Source organism: Malus sylvestris, chromosome 4 (genome assembly GCF_916048215.2).
Source record: "Malus sylvestris chromosome 4, drMalSylv7.2, whole genome shotgun sequence".
NCBI lineage: Eukaryota > Viridiplantae > Streptophyta > Magnoliopsida > Rosales > Rosaceae > Malus > Malus sylvestris.
The window spans coordinates 29436712-29459953 of record NC_062263.1 but is presented as its reverse complement, the minus strand read 5'-3'; the positions used below and the strand labels follow the sequence as shown (position 1 = coordinate 29459953).

General features: G+C 38.9%; 3 protein-coding genes across 6 annotated transcripts; 1 reads left to right on the top strand and 2 right to left on the bottom strand.

Annotated features, from left to right (window-relative positions):
* Positions 1–373: 373 nt before the first annotated feature.
* LOC126619801 (myosin-binding protein 1-like) lies at positions 374–4750 on the bottom strand. 3 transcript variants are annotated; one of them, XM_050288216.1, is made up of 4 exons: positions 4440–4750; positions 2787–3979; positions 1057–2603; positions 374–940 (listed from the first exon to the last, which is right to left on the bottom strand). In XM_050288216.1, the coding sequence occupies exons 2-3, from the start codon at positions 3832–3834 to the stop codon at positions 1057–1059; spliced, it is 2595 nt and encodes an 864-aa protein (XP_050144173.1). In that variant the 5' UTR covers positions 3835–3979; positions 4440–4750; the 3' UTR covers positions 374–940. The 3 variants fall into 3 exon arrangements, with proteins under 3 accessions (XP_050144173.1, XP_050144174.1, XP_050144175.1); XM_050288217.1 differs by lacking the exon at positions 4440–4750 and having other exon boundaries at positions 1057–2382; positions 2476–2603; positions 2787–4163; XM_050288218.1 differs by lacking the exon at positions 4440–4750 and having other exon boundaries at positions 1057–2381; positions 2505–2603; positions 2787–4163.
* Positions 4751–5635: 885 nt separating this feature from the next.
* LOC126620084 (uncharacterized) lies at positions 5636–9637 on the top strand. Of its 2 annotated transcripts, none has more exons than XM_050288559.1 (2): positions 5636–6052; positions 7070–9637. In XM_050288559.1, exon 2 carries the CDS (start codon positions 7189–7191, stop codon positions 9385–9387), a length of 2199 nt encoding a protein of 732 aa, XP_050144516.1. In that variant the 5' UTR covers positions 5636–6052; positions 7070–7188; the 3' UTR covers positions 9388–9637. The 2 variants fall into 2 exon arrangements, with proteins under 2 accessions (XP_050144516.1, XP_050144517.1); XM_050288560.1 differs by having other exon boundaries at positions 7060–9637.
* A 737-nt stretch (positions 9638–10374) lies between these two features.
* Positions 10375–11795, bottom strand: LOC126618314 (aspartic proteinase CDR1-like). Its single transcript, XM_050286353.1, has one exon. It carries the CDS (start codon positions 11788–11790, stop codon positions 10375–10377), a length of 1416 nt encoding a protein of 471 aa, XP_050142310.1. The 5' UTR covers positions 11791–11795.
* Positions 11796–23242: the final 11447 nt, after the last annotated feature.

Genomic DNA, 23242 nt, shown 5'->3' with positions numbered 1-23242 from the left:
TTTTCTTGAACAAACTCATTTGTTAATCTTTTTTCTGGAATTTAATAAAAAATTTAGTTTTGTCCAAAAAAAAAAATTGAGTGTTCAATTGGGATTTAATTGTTTCTCAATGTGAATTTTATTGGTTTAAATTGACTTATATAAAAGAGGGCTAGTTGAGTTGGTAAAAATCATTCTCTTCGCTAGACTAATGTCTACGTTCTAGTTCCATCTTGGTGGGTTATTTTTTTAAAAAATAAAAAATAAAAAAAAAGCAAAGACCCCATTTGTAAGTCCTTAAAGAGACTTGTGGTATCAGGCATGCTCTTGCCCTGGACAGGTAGGTTCCCCTCATCCTAAACTTTTAAATATCGAAAAAGAACAAGCGATGAGGTTGCACAAAATGGAATGACATCAATCTTCTTATTGATACTTGACAGTTTACACACAATATTCACCCGTTTTACATTTCAATCACTCATCCACTCCATTAAAAATTAAAAACCAAAAATGGTGAAAAAAAAAGAAGAATATTAAACCAAACAAATAAACTCCCACTCAAACTCAATTAGTAAAAGAAATAAAAATAAAAATAAAAAGCTCACCAAATCTACATATTTCCAAAGTAAAATGTGAAATATGTCAGACGGTCTCAGACCCCAAAAAAGGCGGGCGAAGGGAGAAAAAACGACCAACTGTATAGTATAAGGGAGGGGACTCGAATCCTATTATTTTCTTTTTGTTGACTGTTGAGGTTAAAAAAAAAAAGAAGCAAGTATTACTGTACAAATGATACGCCAAATCTTCGAGGGTAGTGATTTTCAAACTCCCGTTCTCTCATTTTCTGGTCCTTCCGTTCCTTTTGTCCTTTGATTCTTCTTCGATTTATTCAATCCAAAGACTCGATAAACAGGTACCCGCCTTCTGACTTCTCGAAGATCATGTCATGTAAGCATGCCACCTGACATAGAACAATTTACATATTAGTGAAAGGGAAAAAGCTTCTACTATCCTAGCCACGTACTCGGAAGAGATATAAGATATGCTGGCAAGACTACGATGTACGGCGTTACATACTCAAGCTGATATTTGATCTCTTCTTATCCCGATTTGTCGTAGTTCTCCCAGGTAAGAAGCTATATCTTGAATAAACGTCAGTCCCTCCTCACCGTGTTTAAGTGAGTTAATCGCATGTTCAAGAAACTCTCGGTCTGCCTCGAGTGCCTTCAACCTCTTGATCACATTGGAACTCAGGATCCGGAGAGAAGCTAAATCTGTTACTTGACAGAGATCTGCAGAGTTTGGCCCACTGCAACGAATATCACACTGTCCCTTGTCATTTGACTGAGGGCTTTTAAGTGATTCAGTATGTCCCGATGATGATACAGACACTTCATGTTGCACTGACAGAGGGTTTTCTTGGGAACCTCCATTTTTTGAACAATCACCTTTGGACGAATCTGAGTTTACCCCATTGGCAGAGAGCAAAGAAAGTGACTTCTCTAACTTCTCTAAATACTGTAAGATTTGTATCTTCTCATCTTCGAAATCCAAAAGTGTAGCTTTTACACTACTACGATCCTTGTCACCAAAAGTTGTAGCGGCTCCTTCAACTTTGCTGTGTGTATGAGGCTTTCCATTATCCACATGTTTATGTACACTTGAACTATGTTCCATGCTGCTTGATTCGGAATGAACAACCCCAATATCCCTTGCATGAACATCACCGGTTGTCTCTGCCAGATTATCTAGCATCGATTCATTGGGATACTTATTCCTATAAAATTCCAGCTCCGCTTCCAGATCTTGTACTTCCTTCTCCTTCTCAACAAGAAGGTCGTCTGTCTTTTGCAGAGCTTCATTATCATATTCGGCTTGCTCTTCCATCATTCTTAGTTGCTGGAGTGCTTCCATACGGAGCGCTGCCTTCTCCTCTTGCAGTCTTGTAATCATGGCCATTGCTTGATCTGAAGCGATTGAAGAAGCATTTCTTTCTTCCTCCAACTCCTTATACAAACCGCTCATAATTTTCTTATCATGCTCAACCTGACGCTTTAATCGATCAACCATACTCTCACCCTCAATTTCACTGACAATGCTCCCATCCACGGACAGCCCAGACTCATTTCTTTCAAGTGAGATCCTCTTGTTATGTATCTGCATTCCAAAATAACTGGAAGTATCCGAAGCTTTCAAATCACCACTATTTGCAGACAATCTTGGACTCATTACGCTTCCACTATTTGCAGACAATCTCGGACTCATTGCACTTCCACTATTTGCAGACAATCTCGGACTCGTTGCGCTTGTTGATTGCTCAAGCCCTCTAGTGGTAGACAACTGTGACAGCAAGACCTTCAAATCTTCAGTAACTTTAGAAGAGTCCTTCCCAATCCATTGTTCTGCAACCACACCAGACAAATGCCTTCCTTTACTAACAACAACAAGTTTATAAGCATCACCAAGGTCTAGAACATTGGTTACTTGCTCATTAGCGTTGCTTGAAACAAGGTTTGTTTCCAAACCTGTTTCAGATGTTGCAAGTGGCTTGACTTCTCCCTTGTACAATTCCCCAGATTCCGCCACAGATGTTTGATCAATTTCATGATTTCCAGTAATATCAACTGAGAGAAACCACCACAGACAAGAATGATCATTGTAAAGTTAATTTACTGCAGTAAACAATGGGTGCTTAATGCAGAAGCATTTCATACAAAAATCAATAATATGTTGAATTCAAAGAGAAAAAAAATAGCGAAATCAAGACAATGTAGAAAAGAGGAAACTGAAAAAAGTTCCGAACTCACTTCTTTGTTTTGATACTTCAATTGGGGGTTTCATTGCATTTGATGATGGAGGGTGATTGTCAACGATGGGTGCAGTTGACGGAGGGAGATCAGCCTTGCTTCCAACTTGTTGCCAGTTAAGTTCCTCCAGTCCATGGCCGATAGCAACAGTAGATGCTACAGATGTACTACCATGGGACTTAGAATCAACTTGTGTCTGTGAGACCAAAATTGAAGGCTTGGGAACAGATGCTGGATCTCTCGGAGCTGATTTATCTTCCTTGGGATTGTCTCTTTCATGAATCAAAGCACTTGCATCTTCATTGTCAGAACAATGAACTTCCGATTCAGTATCAGAATTAACCTTGAGTTCTGCGTATTGGACATGAGATATAGGGTGAATCCCATTCTCTCTCATAAGAGTGGTTCTTGCTGACATATATGATTCATCTTGTGCCTTCCTCGGTTCTTTCTGATTATGTTCAATAGAACGAGATAGGGGCATATCGAGTTCAGCATCAGCGCCAAATATTTTTATCTGAATCAACTTTTGAGAATGCCCCCGAGAAATCCATGGCTGATTGCAACAAGAACACAACGTTCTGCTTGAAGAGCAAGTATTATGACCCACGAGTAAAGGGTCCTGATCGAAATCAAATTTAGGATCATCCCCCAACTTACCCACCAGTAATCTGTAAGACTCGGCATTGGATCTATTAAATGTTGCAAATGAGAAGAGGCAACTTTCACACATTCCATGAACATCTACAAGCTTATTGTGAGTACGGCAAAGAACCAACGAAGAAATCTCTGACTTATGATTTCCACAGAAAAGGTCCCAATAATAACCAAGTTTTTCCTTTCCCAAAACATCATCAATTCTTGAACACAGCAGACAAGGCGCTTGCAATCCACAGTAATAAGCAAACTTCGTAATAACATATGAGAATATGGCGTAAACAAACAGCATAGAAATCAGCAGCCATTCAAAAAGAGCGTGTACCAAAGCTTTAGACCAATCCTGGGGGGCTTTCTGCGTCAATGCAGATGAAGTCCCCGAGGCAGCCATGTGCTCAGAGTAGGAAACACTAGTCCTTCAAATGTGAATCAGTAATCCAAGGTGAAATCCAGCAACATTTCCCTCAACGGACAAGGGAGATTCGGGATATTCAGACCAATCACCAAAACAGCTAGTTTAGCACCGGAATTTAGGCCTGCATTCCAACTTCTGTTAGCTGAGAGGGCAGCAAGGAGCAATCTAAACATAACAAAATGAACCCGAAATTTACATTGAACGAAAAGAATTCTGAAAAGGAAACATCTTGACCCGAAAAAAAAAAAAAAAAGAACTTTATCGAAAAGCCCCTAGTACTGTTTACTTTAACGAAAAACCACATTTTTGCATTAAAAAGTCAATCTTGGTACTATTCACTTTACCCTTTATTTTGTCCTTATCGTTAAGACTCAAAGTTTTCAAGCCATTTTCCTTAATTTTCCTAAAAAAAAAAAGGAAGCAAGTGACATGCATAAACAGAACATTCTTAAGAACACACACCACATTTCTCGTAGAAAAACCGAAATCAAAAGAATCGATAACATGAAGATCGAACCAATTGCTAATGCCCCAAATCTTATTTCTCAACAGGATCAAAACCCACATGATCAAAAGCTTACATTTCCATTAAAAGCAGAAACTTTTGAGGGTCAACGCCTGAAAAGCACAAATTCATAGCAGCAAGCACTAACCAATTCATCTCAGAAGATCAAACGAAAACCCTGAGACAACCCATATCGAAAAATTCCAAATACAATTTCACCAACCACAAAGATTAATTCAAAGAAACAAACCAAAAAATTAATTTCGAAATTAAATTTAATCACTTGAAATACCAATACCCATCAGAAGGTTTAACCTTTAATGGCCTGATTCAAATTCAACCAAAACCCAATTCAATTAGCAACAAAAATTTCAGATCACCATATATAACTTGGGAAATTTCAGATCACCAGGACAAAACGACACCGTACGCAAAGGTCCCTCTATAAAAAGAAAAAAATTAAAACTAATAAAAAATGTTTGAAAACTTTAAGTTTTAACAAAAATAACAAAAATGTGTTGTAGGTGAATAGTATCAAGATTGACTTTTTAAAGTAAAAATATGATTGTTCGTTAAAATGAACAGTACCAAAAGTGTTTCATTAAAACTCAAAAAAAAAAAAAAGATTAAATAGGCTGTTCAGTTGGACTTGAATAAACGGCAAGGATTTTCCCACCAAAAAAAAAGATGAACAGCAAAGATTCCCGAGGAAATTTTGTTTTTCTCAAATTTATCAATGAAACAAGTAAATTTTTATTTGGTTTTTTAGCTAAAATGGTCATTAAGATTAACGTAACTTTTTGTTTTTGACAATAAAAATCGATAGAAGTTATCTCTGAGTTTATCTACGGTAAATTATTTTAATCTTTCACTAAATAAACAATGAATAATTTGAACTAAAAGACCCGAATCATCAAAGCAATTCACCATTTTAATTTCATATTAATAAGATATTTTGTCATAGTTTTTTCTGTAATCATCACATATTAAAGACGAATAACAAATGACATATCAATTGTCGTATTTATACAAATCAAATATTACAATAAGCTCCTTAAGTGCTTTCACACCACTTAATAAATTGCGTGTACAAATTATTAAATCATACATGTAATTCGATATATCATGTTAACAATGTTTTCAAGTGTTTATATTGAATACGGGTTCATACGGTTACAATTACTTTATTTGACTTGTGGGAGTGCTTTGCCTTTCCAAGAAAGGCAAAATCCTATATAAACCAATTAGGGCAAAACAGTAATTCCAAAAAACCATTCCCAATTTCTTTGACCTAAATACCCTCTTTTTTTCTCAATTCCATCATACCTGTATTTCCCTTCTCAACCCTAAACATATACTGCCTCTTCTGCCCCTGTAATTCCCAATCTCTCTTCCTCTCCTTCTTGCCCTTCACGATTTTCTTCGCAATTTACCCGCCAATTTCCTTCCACTCCATCTTTTCAAACTGTCGCTGTTTTTTGCCCCTTTTTTTCTGCACTCTCCGTCCCTCTTATTCCTGCAATTCCAAGACCTCGACTTTCGAGCTCTATCCGTCTTCCGTCGCTTCGGGACTTTGATTCTTGGTGTTTTCAGCAGCACCCAGTTCGTGGTTTTGTTGATTGGGACGATTTTGATGATGAATTTGTAGGATTTAATCGGGTCTGGAGCTAGGGTTTTCGAAAATTTCAGGTACCCTTTTGTTTGATCTTTCACTGTTGAGAGCTTTTAGTTAATTGGGTCTGTGTTGTTTGGAGTTATTTCAATTTTGAAAGTTAATTGATTTTTGAAAGTTTAATGAATATGATCGTGTATTTCTTGAGTGGCTCTTTAATGGGTTGTGTTAATTTAGCTTGTTTTGCTGTTAATTTGGGGTTAACGATTGTTTTTTGGTTGAAAGATTATTGCTTTGGCTTTGATGTCCATGATGATTGAACAAAATAAATGTGTTCATTCTGTGGTTTTTACTTATTTTCAGTGGATCGGAAATTTTTTCGAAGAAGAGGTGAGTAAAAAGTATGGTTTTTTTTTAGCTGAAATTATGTTTTGGTTTTAAAGAATGCAAGCTCGGTTTAGTTAATGGCCATGGTATGTGAACCACCTGAGTGATGCTTATGCTGTAAGAGATATGAATGTGCAGGGATTGGTTAGACTTTTCGATTTCCTTTGTTTTCATACTTTTTCTCAGCACAAGCAGATTAGATACTTGTTTTATTTGATTGGTTTAGATCTCCAATAGCCACAGTTGATGTTTTAAATGTTTCAAAGTAAAATGTCGTGGCACTTTTTTGTTTCAAAGTTGTGGATGTACTATTTTGCAATTTTTAGAATATAGCTTGGGTTGTGTGTGTGTGTGTATTTTGTGGTATTATACGAAAATTGGCGCACAAATATATAAGTTTCTTCTACTTGCTTTCCTCTCTTGCACTCTTTCTCTTCCCCCTCTCGTTTCTCTTGGCATCTTTGTCTTTTCAATTGCCTTGTTTCTGGTCACGGTTTTAGCTTGTTACTGCTTTGGAGGCATGCAGATTTTAGAAGTGAAAGCATTTATAGAAATTGCTGAGTGTTTGTCTTGCTAAGTGTGTATTTATATTTTCCAAATTTATTGTATTATCTTCTTGTGATGGAGATGTGTACGGGTTTAGAGTAGATGTTTGATGCGATAGAGGTATGTGATTCATTACTGACCGTAGTTATAGTGCTTTGTAGGCATGCTTTAGTACAGTTTGAAAGGCAGTGCTTCCAATTATAAATTGGTTGTATCCTTGGGAGGCTGCGAAGCTGTTGCTGTCTTTGTTATACTTAATACAGTGTGATTGACTTCTTCAATGGCTAACCACGATTTGATGCTTGGGCAAAGTCACAATTTAGCACTTGGGCAGAATCAGCAAGTACTAGGCCACAATCATAACGTAGGCCTTGGGCAAAATCATGATTTTGAATTGGGACAGGCCCACGACCATGAATTGGGTTTAGGACAGAGCCATGACCCAGAAGGGGACGATGATCACAGCTATGGGCATGATAATGAGTTAGGTGTGGATCGGAAACCTAATCATGATGACCATGAATTGCCTCTTTCTACTCAGAACCATAATATGGTCTTAGAGAACAATGAATTGGCTGTCTCAGAGAACCAAGAACTTGATGAAAATATGGAACTGTCTATGGATCAAAATAATGAAATGGGGATAGAATCTGCCCATGGTTTGAGTATCCAGGAATCTGATTTTGCAGTTGCACTAAGCCCCAGTCCTGTGATTCAGGCCCGTATGGCGCTTGTAAATCCCAATTATGAATTGTCAGTGGGGCAAGAGTTCCCTGATGTCAAGAGCTGCCGGAGAGCATTGAGGGATACAGCTATTGCCTTACACTTTGAAATGCAGACTATTAAATCTGACAAGACTCGCTTCACTGCTAAATGTGCCACTGAGGGATGCCCATGGCGTATCCATGCTGCAAAGCTTCCCGGAGTTCCAACTTTCACAATCAGGACCATCCATGAGAATCATACATGTGGAGGAATTTCCCATCTTGGCCATCAGCAAGCCTCAGTTCAATGGGTTGCAAATTCTGTGGAGCAACGGCTTAGAGAGAACCCTAATTACAAGCCAAAGGAGATACTGGAGGAGATTCACCGAGTTCACGGTATCACCTTATCATACAAGCAAGCTTGGCGAGGCAAGGAGCGTATCATGGCTGCAATGCGTGGATCCTTTGAAGAAGGGTATCGCTTGCTTCCACAATATTGTGAACAGCTGAAGCGGACAAACCCAGGGAGTATTGCATCTGTTTATGCATGCCCGAATGATAACAGCTTCCAGCGCCTCTTCATATCATTTCAGGCATCAATTTATGGTTTCCTGAATGCTTGTCGGCCCCTACTTGGACTTGATAGGACATATTTAAAAAGTAAGTATCTGGGAACTTTGCTTCTTGCGACCGGTTTTGATGGTGATGGTGCTCTCTTTCCTTTGGCGTTTGGGGTTGTTGATGAAGAGAATGATGATAACTGGATGTGGTTTCTTTCTGAACTTCATAATCTGCTTGAGATTAATACAGAAAACATGCCTAGGCTTACAATTTTATCAGACAGGCAGAAGGGCATTGTAGATGGAGTTGAAGCAAACTTTCCTACTGCTTTTCATGGATTTTGCATGCGCCACTTGATTGATAGCTTCCGCAAAGAGTTTAACAATACAATGCTTGTTAATCTTTTATGGGAGGCTGCTCAGGTACTCACTGTTATAGAATTTGAAGCAAAAATTTTGGAGATTGAAGAGATATCACAAGATGCTGCATATTGGATTAGGCGAATTCCACCTCGCTTGTGGGCTACTGCTTATTTTGAGGGAACAAGGTTTGGGCATTTGACAGCTAACATAGTTGAATCTCTAAATACTTGGATATTGGAGGCGTCGGGGCTTCCAATCATTCAGATGATGGAATTTATCAGAAGGCAGCTGATGACTTGGTTCAATGAGCGTCGAGAGGTCAGTATGCAGTGGACATCGATTCTTGTGCCCAGTGCAGAGAGTCGTGTCGCGGAGGCTGAAGAGCGTGCACGTACTTATCAGGTCCTTCGTGCTAATGAGGCTGAATTTGAAGTTATATCCCATGAAGGGACGAACATAGTGGACATTCGAAACCGTTGCTGCCTTTGTCGGGGCTGGCAGCTTTATGGTTTGCCATGTGCACATGCTGTTGCAGCACTTAAATCGTGCAGGCAGCAAGTCAATCGGTTTACCGAGAGCTGCTTCACAGTCACAACCTATCGGAAGACATACTCACAGACAATACATCCCATTCCAGACAAGTCCCTCTGGAAGGAGTTATCCGAGGGAGATCCAAATGCGAGCATGGTTGCTGATGTTCTAATCAACCCACCTAAGTCACTCCGCCCACCAGGACGACCGCGAAAGAAGCGTGTTAGAGCAGAAGACCGTGGCCGTGTGAAGCGAGTTGTGCATTGTAGTCGGTGCAATCAAACCGGCCACTTTAGGACGACTTGTGCGGCTCCCATATAGATCAGTATCACTACTTGGATATTAGTGTGCAATCTGAGTCCGTCCCTCGTTTGTTCAAAAAGGAATTTTCGCTTTGTGATTATTTATGTTGTATTTGCTAGTTAGATCGGTAATTAGTTATGTAGTCTTTGCTAGTTGATGCTGTATTTCGTACAAGATTATGTGCCTCAAGGCTTATTATCTGCTGTCATAATATGAATGTTATTAGCGCCAATAATTTTCAATGTTGATTGTGAGATTGTGATGTTTATATCACTGGTTACACTTGAGATTTTGCCGTGTCAATGGGAGCAACACACAAGTCTTGCAGTGCTTTTCTTTGGGTCGAAAGTCTTGCAGTGTTAAATATTGTTAACACATGTTGGAGTACTTGGAGCTAACGGAAGATTGGTGCAAAATCTAGCACAATGGCGTTCTAAGATTCATACAACTGACCTTAGTAGGATAAGGTTTGATTGTTGTTGTACATGTTGGCTCGTATCTCCGTTCTTTTTGCAGGGCAGTTAATAAGAGATATTCTTGTGAGCAGATGCCCGTATAGAGCAGAAGACTCGAAACAAGTGGGAGAAATGTGGAGTTGGGTGAGATCAAATACAAAGATTTTTCTCTTTTGTGAGAATGGCCGAACGGGTGATGTGGCACAAGTGGCCGAACCCAAGAATTTCTCCTTGACTACACCCAACTTAAAACGAGAACTAAACGAAACATGAAATACTAATTACGATCATGATCAAAGAACCACCTATTATTATGTAATTTAACTTATCTATTGATGAACAAGTGGGAGAAATGTGGAGTTGGGTGAGATCAAATACAAAGATTTTTCTCTTTTGTGAGAATGGCCGAACGGGTGATGTGGCACAAGTGGCCGAACCCAAGAATTTCTCGTTGACTACACCCAACTTAAAACGAGAACTAAACGAAACATGAAATACTAGATTACGATCATGATCAAAGAACCACCTATTATTATGTAATTTAACTTATCTATTGATGTTTCGTACAGTCAGTTGGCTTGAAAAATGCCACCATTGTTTCCAGGTCATAACCAATCAAGAAATTTGACTGAGCAAAGCCACCATAAATACCGACATCCCAAGGAACAGTTTGCATTGCAAAGCAGAAAACCTCATCTTTTGGTGGAACGAATGTTTGTATTGGTGTTACCTTCACATCAGCACCCTCAAAGTGCACAGTCAATATTGGCCCTTGCAGATTAGTCTTGCTCTTGTAGCAAAGCTGAGTTCCCAAACTTGGATCATCTCCAATTGGCGTCATCGGAATCTGACTCCTTACTTCCGCCACTAAACGGTCGTAAAAATCTTGCGGAATTAGGGTTGGAGGCGTGCCGGTGTCCATGAACATGTTGCCTTTTGAAACTTCGCCCGATGAATTAAAAGGCACAAACTTATTTCCAACACTAATCCCTTTTAGGGTTACAAAATATGGAGTCTTGTCTTCTTTGGTGACCAAGGGCGTCGAAACCACACCGTCTCCAGATACTTCACTACCCTCCCCAAAACTGATCTTACTTTCAATACTAGGATCAGTGTGAAATGGCACCAAACAGAATGAGAATTTTTTGCCTCCAACAAGGGGACTCAATTGGGAAACAAGGGATAGGTCCCCTCCTCCAAGGCCGATGATTCCCATTTCGTTTTCGTTAAAAGTCCCAGTATTGTTATGTCCGCAACCAAACACAATATTTTCCAGAGAAGTAGCATTCCCTGAGGTGGATGTTATGGTAATCGTCTCTTTCGAGAGGACCCCTTGGGTAACAGCAGCACTTCCGTACGCATAAGTGTAATTGCAAGCGTGTCGAAGTGAACATGTAATAGTGCCAATTGTTTGACATTCTTGTGCATAACAAGAAAGGTCTTTGTATGTTGAGGACTTTGTCGGGTCGAATAACGGATTAATCTGCTTGTAGCAGCCGGGACATGGTGCGCATTGTGTCCATATTAGGTCACTGCCTGTATCAGCAATGCCATAAACATCCAATGGTGGGTTTCCGATGGAGAGCTTAAAAAGGTAGTGCCCATTGTCAGCAGTTATTTGTGATTGTGCGCTGTTTGGATAGAATGTCTGTCTCATGGAACGTCGAAAGACTTTGTTTAAGCTCTTTGGATGAGTTTTGTAGAAGGGTGAACTCGGTGAGTCTCGGTGTATAAGTTTGACGCTGAACCCTCCATTGATATTTGCTGATGATGATTGGAATACAAGAGAAGCGAAAAGAATAGTCACTGCACCAAAGGTGGAATAACTCATAGGTGCCATGAGAGAGAGAGAGAAAGAGAGAGAGAGGAAGAAGATGTGCGATGAGATTGCTTGCAAATATACAGGCAATATAAACGTGAGTACACTGTACACAAAGCCTTGAAGTAAAAGGTGGTAGATTTGCATTGATGGCTAAATCTATAGAGAAATCAACATGGATTGTCATGGATCACCTGTGCATCTATGTAGAAATCAACATGGATTTTCATGGATCACCTGTATTAATGTTGCTTATGCTCTATACAATACTTTTCTTGGATTACCTACTAAAATATATGACAATTTCTCAAAAAAATTCTTCGATTTCAAGCCTTTATATTTATAAATATGTAAGCGTTTAAATATAAAATCTCTAGCCATATACCCTATTATTTTATGCCTATTATATATGATGAAAATATATGTATTAAAGTCTGGTAGTTACACATGGATATATGGCCGTCTAAGGTTGGTATTCTACGTACGTACTCAAAGATTAAAGAACTTCAATTTTCCAATCAAAATTTGCTGCACCTACCAATATGAGAAGATCGTAGTGGATGCAACAAACCATGAAAATTAGTCCCAATCGTATATAGAAATGGAAATACTAGTTAGCTACTTTCTTCCAAGTTGAAATCAGAACCGTTCATCTCCTAAGTCATCAAACGGTTCACAACTTCATAAGCCTATGTCAGCAATCGAACGGCCGAGTTCCAATCAGAGCTTTAGAATTTACTGGCATTGTCCGAAAGGATGGCGGATGAGATGATTGAATATGAGGAGTTATCTGCAGGTCGAAAGGATGGCTTCGTGGAGTTTGTCAAGGAGGAAGTAGGCAAAAAGGAGAGATGCATGCAGGAGGAAGAGGAATTCCACAGGCGAAAAGTGGAAGGGATGAGCGAGGAAGTTGAATGCACACTTGAAAATATGAGGCTTTACAAATTGTACCCTCTACAAACACCAGGCGCTCCTCAGTTCATGAAGTCCCAACAGACCAACAAGTACTTCAAAAACGCTCATGAGGTTCTGTGACCATTGATTTCAAAATCCTGGCTAGCTAGCTTCTCTATGATTTGCTAGCACATCAATTCTGTGTAATTATTAGGTTCATTAGCTATTTCTTCCTTGTGAATCAGTTAAAGAGGTTTTTTTTTTTTTTTTTTCAATTAAGTTGCTACGTACTAAGTACTCGTGTCAAAGTCTTTAAATTACTTTGTATTTGATTATTTTGATTAGTTGCATGAGATGAAATTAAGCATGCAAATTAAAGAGAAAAATATTTTTAAACTTGACCAATTATTTTGATTAGTTGACTGACATGAAATTAACCCTAATGAACACAAACTATAGTGTGTATATGTATATAGTACAAGACAACTGAGCTGAAGCAGCTATTTCCCAGGAATAACTTTTTTATTCTCGACTTTGACAAACCAAATTCACAACAAATTACTGGGGGAATACCAACATCAACATTTTCTACTGATCAAGGCTACCCAGTTTCTCGTACGTGCTCTCCTTTGAAACTCTTTCTGCTGCTTCCAATACCAGTCGTCGTCTTTCTGATCTTAATCTTGACACGATTGATGTACTCTGAAAATATGTCCCTGGTATGATCCTCATTCTTTGCAACATGTACATGTACATCATCTAAATTGGAGTTAGAGGCACTCCTATTCCAACCGCCAAAATTCGTCCGAGTTCTGATTTTCATCTTTGTGCGTTTAATGTAATCAGAAAATCCATCGTTGGTAGCCAGTTTCTGAACCTCTGACATAGGTTTTTTATGATCATTAGCTTTCTTAGCTTTCTGATCGTGGGATAATAGTGAAGGTTTTGGAGTATGAGAAGCAGGGACAGGGTCTTGTTGGCGATATGAGAAGCGATGATTGCGATGATCATGTTCTTGACAAGTAGAACAGCAGATAAATGAGCTGAAAATATTTTCACGCCCCGCCATGGGAGTCTGAACTTTTTTTCTCTTTGCTAGATAAAAAACGGGAGACTTTGTTGTATGTTTGGAAGAGAAGAGATATAAGTAAGAAAGCTTTTGTTGGGTAAAATAATTAAAGGGTTGGACGAAGGAAACCATAGAGAAACATATTAGGCTAAGATTCTCCATAAAGTAGACTTTTTCTTTTTTTTCCAAGTGATATGATGTTTGGGATCATATTCCCACCCAATGCGTCCTTATCTTCACGAATCTAGCAAGCACACTTCAACAACACAAAGACTTGACGAGATTTTAGATGCTCTCCAGCAGTTTTACACAACATAACATGTGCACGAATCTGTTAATTTCGTGATGCTTACAAATGCGCGAAAACATAGTGATTCCACTAATTATAAATAATTGAAAGTTCGAAATAATAATTCTTTCTGGAGGAAAATTATTCTGGGAGAACCTTGAACTAGCTTATAGTCAAGAAGAATTCACTTTCTTCCTTGAAGTCATGATTCTTTTTTGGTGATGCTACCCGGGTGCAAAATCAGCGGTGTTGAAAAATAATTAAGCCTCCTAGGTGGCATGAGCAGCGCTACAACGCTGGTACCTTAACTTTAGAGGACGTGTTACACTGGCTTCTGTTAAAAAAATCCAACTTGTGGCAGCTGTTGATCCGTCCCACAATGTTTTGGCTGAAGAGCAAGAGAGAATCCTACAGTGTGGAAAGAATCGAAAGATTGAAAAAGACATCTTCACCTTGGACTATCGATCGCTACCTGCTGTCCTCCTTCCAAGCGTTTGCAATCCGCTTAAGCAGCTTGGACACCAAACCAGCTTGTGAATGAAACACTTGGTTGTAGAACATGATCCTCCTTTGCTGAATTTTGTTCTTTAATTTCAAACCATATGCATGTTCTACGTACAAGTTCTTCATGCTCGATCATGTAAGTCTGAAAATCACAGCTATTGTAATCAACTCACTTTTCTCATGGCTGCCAAAAAAAAAAATCTAATACCAAATTGCTGGCTAACAAAGATCTTGAATTAACAACTGAGGCTAAAATCTATAACCGCAAAGTTAAATCTCGAATACCTACTTTTTAATGGATTATAATTAATTTTACGAAGATAATCAGTGGAATCACCAATACAACCCTTATTAATCAAGACCTTAGCAGAACCATAGACATAAATATGGAAACTGTCATTGTAGATTGAGATCCTCTAAGCTAACTGTAAAGCTCCCCTGTATATTTTCACCCTTCGTACTCTCATTTGAAGGAGATAACCTCTCGGCTTCCAAAATTTGATGTCTTTCTGATCCTCATCTTTGCACGATTTATATAATCTGAAAACGTATCTTTCGCCATGTCTTCCTTCTTTGTATCATTTCCATCATCTGTTGATCCAGCGGCAATATTTTCCATGCCAACATTGGATACAGCTCTGATCTTAATTCTTGCGCGATTAATGTTGTTGGAAAATGCATCACTGTCATCCAGATTTCTGTCCCATTTTCTTTTGTAAGTTGTGCCTCTACTTTGGGATTTGCTTTTCAACTTCTGAAATAGCATTAGTGTGACTCGGCTCAGCAAGAACCTTTGTTGGCGGAGGCATCTTTTCCTTGGTCTTCCTTTCCTCCTGTGCGGCTGATACATGAGCTGTTGCCGCCATTTTTCAAATTGAGCAAGGAGAACTGAAGATTTTCTTGCCGAAATACTTGGATTTTGAGCTATGCTGACTCTTTGCCATTGGTTTTCAAGAAATCGAAATGAACAAGCTTTTTGTAAGTTTAGGAGATGAAGTAATGAAAAACTAAAGAGCATGCGCGCAAATGTCCTTCTGATCCTTGTTCGAAAACTAAAAATATATGCAGAAATGGATGGGAAAACCTTGGCTGAAATAGTAAAATTCCTCATAAAGGAGAACTTTCTGATTTCTTCAAATGAAGTGATGTGTGGGATTGGATAATATTCCCAGCTTTCTCTACCCCTAATTTCTAAATGAAGTGGAATCCACCAAGCACACCATATTACATGTTCCAAATTTCTCTAGGCATTATATTATTCAGAAGACATTAGCTTTGTTCTAAATAAAATCAACCTGAAGATGTTGATTTAACGCCCGAGGCTGAAATCTATAACCACAAAGTGAAATCTCAAATAACAAACAAAATGAACCACCATATTATTCAGAGGAATACATAAATTACAAGTAATGATACGGTAATTAAGCTTGAAAACAAACTGGGAAGATAATCACTACAAATCACCAACACAACCTTATTAAGTTTTTCACATCAAGACTTTAAGCATAATCATTATTTTACACATACATCAAATCTCCATTGTTTATTTGCACTCTCCTTAATTACTCTCGTTTGAAGGAGAAAATCTTTCTGCTTCCAATGCTTGATGTCTTTCTGATTCTCATCTTTGCACGATTTATATAATCTGAAAATGCATCTTTTGTGTTGTCTTCTTTCCTTGCATCATATTCATCATCTGTTGATCTGGAGGCAATCTTCTCCATTCCAACATTGGACATAGCTTGGATCCTAAGTCTTGCGCGATTAATGTAGTTGGAAAACGCATCATTGTAACCCAGACTTACTGTCCTATTTGTTTTCGTAAGTTGTGGCACTAGTTTGGACTTTTGCTTCTCAACTTTTGAACTAGCCTTGGCATGACTCGGCTCAGCAGGAACCTTTGTTGTTGGAATCATATTTGCTTTATGCTCTCTTTTCCCCGGAACTGAAACATGATTTGGTGCTGCTGCCAATTTACAAATGGGGCAGGGAGAACTGAAGACTTTCTTGCACAAACACTTGGAGTTTGAGCTATGCTGACTCTTTCCCATTTGGTTTTTAGGAGATGAAATAATTTGATAGCTTAATGAAGAATGGCTGGAGAAGTGTTTTTCGCTGGCTTTAATAGAAAGAAGAGAGACCTTAAACTTATTTATAAGATTGGTGGAGAAGTTAGGTATCTTGAGAGCATGTTCTTGCAATGCTTGCTCAAACTAAAAATATATGTAGAAATGAAGGGAAACTTTGGCTAAAATAGTAAAAAAACTCTTCATAAAGGAGAACTTTCTGATTTTTGGAAATGAATTAGTGATGCATGGGATCGTATTCCCAGTTTATTTTGCCCCTAATTTCTTAGTAAAGTGGAAGCTCACCCTATTGCTACTGGTTTCCAAACTCTCTATCATTATTATAGAAACAAACTAGAATATATATATGTTTCATTGTCTGAATGGAATCAGATAAAGTCTGCAGCTGAGTTTGGATTTACTTTATATTCTTTCGTTCAATAAGCGTGCACGAAAATGGAGATGAATACGCACTTTAGAGATAAATTTGTTTAAACACTAGCTCAGTTACTGTCATTCCTAAACCCTAAACCCTACTTATTATCTGATTCCTTCCTTTTTGAAGTTAAAAGTGATGACCTTTAGGAACTCTTTAACTTCAGTTACATTTTCCTGCATCACATGATTTCTATGCATATTAAAGATCCCTAAGTGAGTAAAGCTGACTAGTTCTTCGTCATTTTAACGTGATTACTTAGTATGTTCACTAAGGTTTCTTGAAACACATGAAGACAAATTATTTAATATTATTAACTCAGGAAGAACATACAGGACAATTCATAACATCACAAAAGCTGTATACACACATACAATACATGTATCAGGGCAGAAATATGAGAGAGAGAGAGAGAGAGAGAGAGAGAGAGAGAGAGAGAGAGAGAATATGCTGGCAATCACCACACCATTATTCAACATGACCTTGCAAGTCTCCTACTTTTTAAAGGAGATGTTCATTCTGCTTCCAATGCTGTGTGTCTTTCTAATCTTAAACTTAGTGCGCTTAATAAAATCCATAAACATGTCTCCTTCATCACCTTCTTGCTTTGTTTCATAAGCATCATCTGCTATGGAGGCAACCCTCTCAATGCTGACATTGGAGGACATAGCTTTGATCTTAAACCTTGTGCGGTTAATGTAGTCAGAAAATGCATCATTGTCTTCCATTCTCATATCTGCCTTGGGCATTCGTGCCAGTCCAGTTGACGAAGCTTCAGCTCCAGACGAATTGGTCAGTTTGATCTGGATACTATTCGAAAAGCTAGTTTGGTCATGAGTTGGCAGTGAGGTGTTTGGAGCAGAAGAGGCCGGAACTGCATATTGTTTGTGGTGTGCGTGCTGGTTTGTCTGAAGATTTGGGCAGAGAGAGCTGAAGATCTTCTCACAAACACCCTTGGAGTTGGATCCATCTTGACTCTGTCTATTTCCCATTGCTATCTTAGAGAAGCTCAAAACCGCGCAAGTTCTGAAAATACGAGGGTACAGACGCTAGAAGCCTTTTAGTCACAATCAAAGTGTGACGAAAAGTATAAACTGTCGGACTAAATGGGTTAGTGAAGAAAAAGGTGTTGTGACTAGACTGTTGCTGAAAACTTCTTAACAGTTTAAGGGGTTAAGTTGTGAGAGATGGATAGCTCACAAATCATCATTTATAGTCTGCATGTGTAATTAGGAGTGATTGTTTGCACGGAAAGTAATTTCCTTTGCAAAAAATGAAGGGAGAATTTGGTCTAGATTCCAAATAATGAAGGAAAAACTTTTCTTTTTTCTTTCTAAAGGATGTGTTGTTTGGTAATATTCCCACGCTATTCAGCTCCGATTTTCTTATGTTTGGAAAATAACGTCTTGCTTTAACACATACATACACCTAATACAGCACTAGCAATTGAAAGGGTTATGACGTTCTCCCGCTAGTTTACACTATACGAAGCTTCATGAGTTTCCAAAAGCATGAAAAGTATATAGGCGCGCAGAATGTTGGGGCTTAAAAAGACTTCACTACTTTGGAGACGTTTATCTCACAAAGAATAATGTAATGCAGCGGAATTGATAAGCAAGAAGAAGAAAGAACACTCAATGTATTACACAAGATTTTTATTCACTCACAAACTTAGTACAAGAGGAAACACTCAAACACTCTTAGAAGCTTTGTTGCTTCTTCTCACTTCTCACTACTTGCTCTCTTGGTTGTTTCAAATGGTATGGATGCCTTCTCCTTTCATAGGCATGGATGGAACCTTGGAGAAGCATGGAAGTATCATGCTAGAGATATCTAGATAATTCCACTACCTTCCTAAGCTAGAATTATCTACACTAATCTTGTATGTTGGTGGAATCCTCACCATTCTTCTAGACTCTTCACCAACTTGAACTTTGCTAGAATTCTCTAGCATGTGCTTGGATCTTTCTTTGTGTATGGGCCGAATCAATTGTCTTGGGCCAAGACAAGATTACATTTCAACATCCCCCCTTAATTTTGTCTTGTGACGCCGATTGATTTCCTTAATGTAACAAAGTCTTCTTGTTTGAGTGGCTTGGTGAATATGTCGGCGACTTGGTCTTGAGACTTCATGTATTCCACTTGCACATCCTTTCTTGCAATACACTCTCTTATGTAATGATAGCGGGTATCTATGTGTTTGCTCCTGTCATGGAATACTGGATTCTTTGCTAGAGCTATTGCAGACTTGTTGTCGACATAGATCTCTGTTGACTCTTCTTGTGACATGCTTAATTCTTTTAGCAAGTTTCTCAGCCAGATTGCATGACAGACACATGAGGTAGCAACTACGTATTCAGCTTCGCAGGTAGAGAGAGTGACAATCGGTTGCTTCTTCAACATTGATGTGAATGCAGTGTCTCTCATGAAGAACACAAATCCAGTAGTGTTTTTTCTATCGTCGGAATCTCCTGCCCAATCACTGTCACTATATCCAACAAGTTTGTAGTTATTAGAGCTTGAATAGAACAAGCCAAAGTTAACAGTACCTTTAAGGTATCGAAGAATTCTTTTGGCGATCTTCAAATGTGTAGTTGTGGGATTCTCCATGTAGCGACTGACTAATCCGACGACATAGAGAATATCTGGTCTTGTGCAAGTCAAGTAGCACAAGCTTCCAACTAAGCTCTTGAAAAATGTTGGATCTACACTTTCTCCTTCGTCATGCTTGGTTAGTTTGACTCCGCACTCCATTGGCGTGCTTATGGGCTAGCAATCTTCCATTTTGAACTTTTTCAATATCTCCTTTGTGTAGCTTTCTTGGGAGATGAAAATGCCTTCTTTGTTCTGCTTGACTTCAATGCCTAGGTAGTATGTCATCAACCCGATGTCGATCATCTCGAATTCTTTGGTCATCACTCTCTTGAACTCTTCATACATGATTGGATTACTTCCAGTGAAGATTAGATCATCCACATATAAGCATACAATTAGAATATCTCCATCTTTGACTCTGACGTAGAGAGCATGTTCATGAGGGCACTTGATGAAGTTGTTCTCTTGAAAGTACTTGTCGATGCGACTATTCCATGCTCGTGGCGCTTGTTTTAACCCATAGAGGGCTTTTTTCAGCTTCAGAACTTTATCTTCATGCCCTTTGATTTCATAGCTTAACGGTTGCTAAATGTAGACTTCTTCTTCAAGAACTCCATTTAGGAAAGCGGACTTCACATCCATTTGTTGAATCTTCCATTTGTTTTGAGCTGCCAAAGAAATTAGTAATCGTATAGTTTCCAACCGAGCAACAGGTGCAAATACCTCATCATAGTCGATTCCGACTATTTGACTATAGCCCTTCGCCACTAATCTCACCTTGTATCTTTCGACCTCTCCGTTGGCATTCTTCTTTGTCTTATACACCCATTTGACTCTGATGGCTTTGTATCCTTTCGGAAGAATAGCGAGTTCCCATGTATCGTTCTTCTGGATTGCTTCAATTTCTTCATCCATTGTTTTCCTCTACTTAGTATCTTGCACTGCTTCTTGGAAGTCAACTGGTTCACAATCAGCAAAGAGATAGAAAAGTGTAGGATTATCAAGTCTTTCAGCTACCTCATAGAGATCTCATAGACTTCTTGTGCGTGGTACTTCTCTTTCATTTAAACTCCCACTTGATGATGCTGATGCTGGTGAATTACCATGATTGGTTTATGTTGGTGAAACAGGTGGAGTAGTGGATTTTTGTTGAACCTCTCTTGCTTGCTCCATCATCCCTTGTTCATTCTCTTCTTCAAACTGAGGAAAGAAGTGAAGATCACCTGCATGAGGGCCAAAATCCCATTCTCCTTCTTCATCGAACGTCACGTCTCGACTGATCACCGTCTTCCTATTGTTTGGATTATACAACTTATAGCCTTTTGAATTTGAGTCATAACCGATGAAGATGAACTTCTCACTTTTGGCGTCGAGTTTCGTCCTCCTCTCGTCTGGTACATGTACATGGGTTATCTTCCAAAAACTCTTAGATGGGAGATACCCGGCTTTCTTCCGCTCCATGCTTCTTGCGGAGTCTTTCCCCACACACTTCTTGTTGGAGACCGATTGGATAGGTAGACAACACATGCTACAACTTCTGCCCATAACTCCTTAGGCAATCTCTTGCTTTTGAGCATGCTTCAAGCCATGTCGAGGATGGTTCGATTTTTTCTTTCCGCCACACCATTTTGTTGAGGGGATCTTGGAACTATCAAAGGTCGACAAATTCCATTAGCTTCACAGAATTCTTGAAATTCCTTTGAAGTGAATTCTCCTCCTCGATCAGATCTCATGGCTTTGATCTTGCAACCACTTTCTTTTTCTACAACGGCTTTGAACTTCTTGAATGCTCCAAAGACTTCTGATTTCTGTTTCAAGAAATATACCCAAGTTTTTCTTGAAAAATCATCAATGAAGATAAGGAAATAATTATTTTTACCCAAAGAGCTTGGTTTTATTGGACCGCACACATCGGTGTGAATGAGCTCGAGTGGCTTTTGGGCTCTTGTGGTCGACTCCTTTGGAAAGCTTTTCCTGAACTGTTTCCCAAGTAAAGATCCTTCGCAAGCTTGATCAAGGCGACTGATGCACAGTAAGCCTCTCACCATCTCCTTCTTAGATAATAACTTCAGTCCCCCAAAGTTAAGATGCCCAAAACGAAGATGCCAAAGCCAGGATGTGTCTTTGTAACATGTTTTGAGGCACTTTGCAACATCATTTTGAATATTCATAGGAAACATCCTATTCTTTGACATTTTCACCTTGGCAATTAATCTTCCTTTTTCATCTCTAAGAAAAAAGGCTATAAGTTTTCATGTGAATATCATAACCTTTTTCTAAGAGTTGAACCAAGCTCAAAATGTTGCTTTTCATATTGGGCACGTAATAGACATTTGAAATTAATTAGTGACCGCCATTTTCAGGGGAATTAGGATGTTACCTTTTCCTTTGATGGGTACTTTGGATTCGTCTCCAAAAGAAATGTTGCCACTCACCAATTCATTAAGCTCTACGAACATGCTTCTTCTTCCGCACATATGGTTGCTAGCGCCGGTGTCAAGGCACTATGGATAATCATGGTCTCCATCATTGTTCTTGCATGCTAGTAGCACAACACCATTATCTTCTTTCTCTTCTTTCACATAATTGACCTTCTCATCAGGCCTGTTGCTTAAAGCTCTACATTCCCAAGCATAATGCCTAAACTTTTTACAACTGTAGCATTGAACTTGAGATTTTTCATACCTCAAGTTTGAGCGTCCTCTTCCACGACAATTTGTTGAGCTTCCTCCTCTTTCGTAGTTGTTATGATTCTTGAAGTTCCAACCACGTCCACGTCCATGTCCACATCCGCGACCTCGACCATGACTTCTTTCGTACTGGTTTCCCTCGTTGTCCAAGCTTTCTTCTTTCTTCTTTGACTGGACATGCGTCTTGAGGAGCTGCTCATCATTCCCTTGCCTTTTCTTATGTTTCTCTTCATATGCTTGTAGCGAACCCATTAATTGCTCTATACTAATTTCTTCCAAGTTTTTAGTTTCTTCAATCGTCACAACAATGTGCTCGAACTTGGGGTCCAACGAGCGTAGTATCTTCTCCATAATTCTAACATCTTCTAACTTTTCTCCGTTTCTTTTTAATTGATTGGAAACGGCCAGGACTCTTGAGAAATAATCAGAGATTGATTCAGACCCTTTCATTTGTAGAGATTCGAACTCACCTCTTAATACTTGAAGACGAACCTTTTTCACTTGTTCGGCTCATTTGTAAGAGCTTTGAAGCTTCTCCCATGCTTGCTTGGCAGAGGTTGCACTCAAGACATTCTCAAAGCCATTGTCATCTAATGCTTGGTAGAGAGCCTTCTTGTCTCTCTTTCTTGAATCTTTCAAACTCTCCTTCTGGGGTTGGGACATAGTAGCTTCATCTTCTAGCTCAGTGTAGCTTTTCTCCACGACTTCCCATACATCGTGTGCTCCCAAAAAGGCCTTCATTTTGATACTCCAATTATCGAAGTTGTTGTTGTCGAGCACTGGAACTTGGAAGGCTGCCATAGTGTTGCTAGTCATAGCTCTGATACCACTATGTTGGGGCTTAAAAAGACTTCACTACTTTGGAGACGTTTATCTCACAAAGAAGAATGTAATGCAGCGGAATTGATAAGCAAGAGAAAGAAAGAACACTCAATGTATTACACAAGATTTTTATTCACTCACAAACTTAGTACAAGAGGAAACACTCAAACACTTTTAGAAGTTTTGTTGCTTCTTCTCACTTCCCACTACTTGCTCTCTTGGTTGTTTCAAATG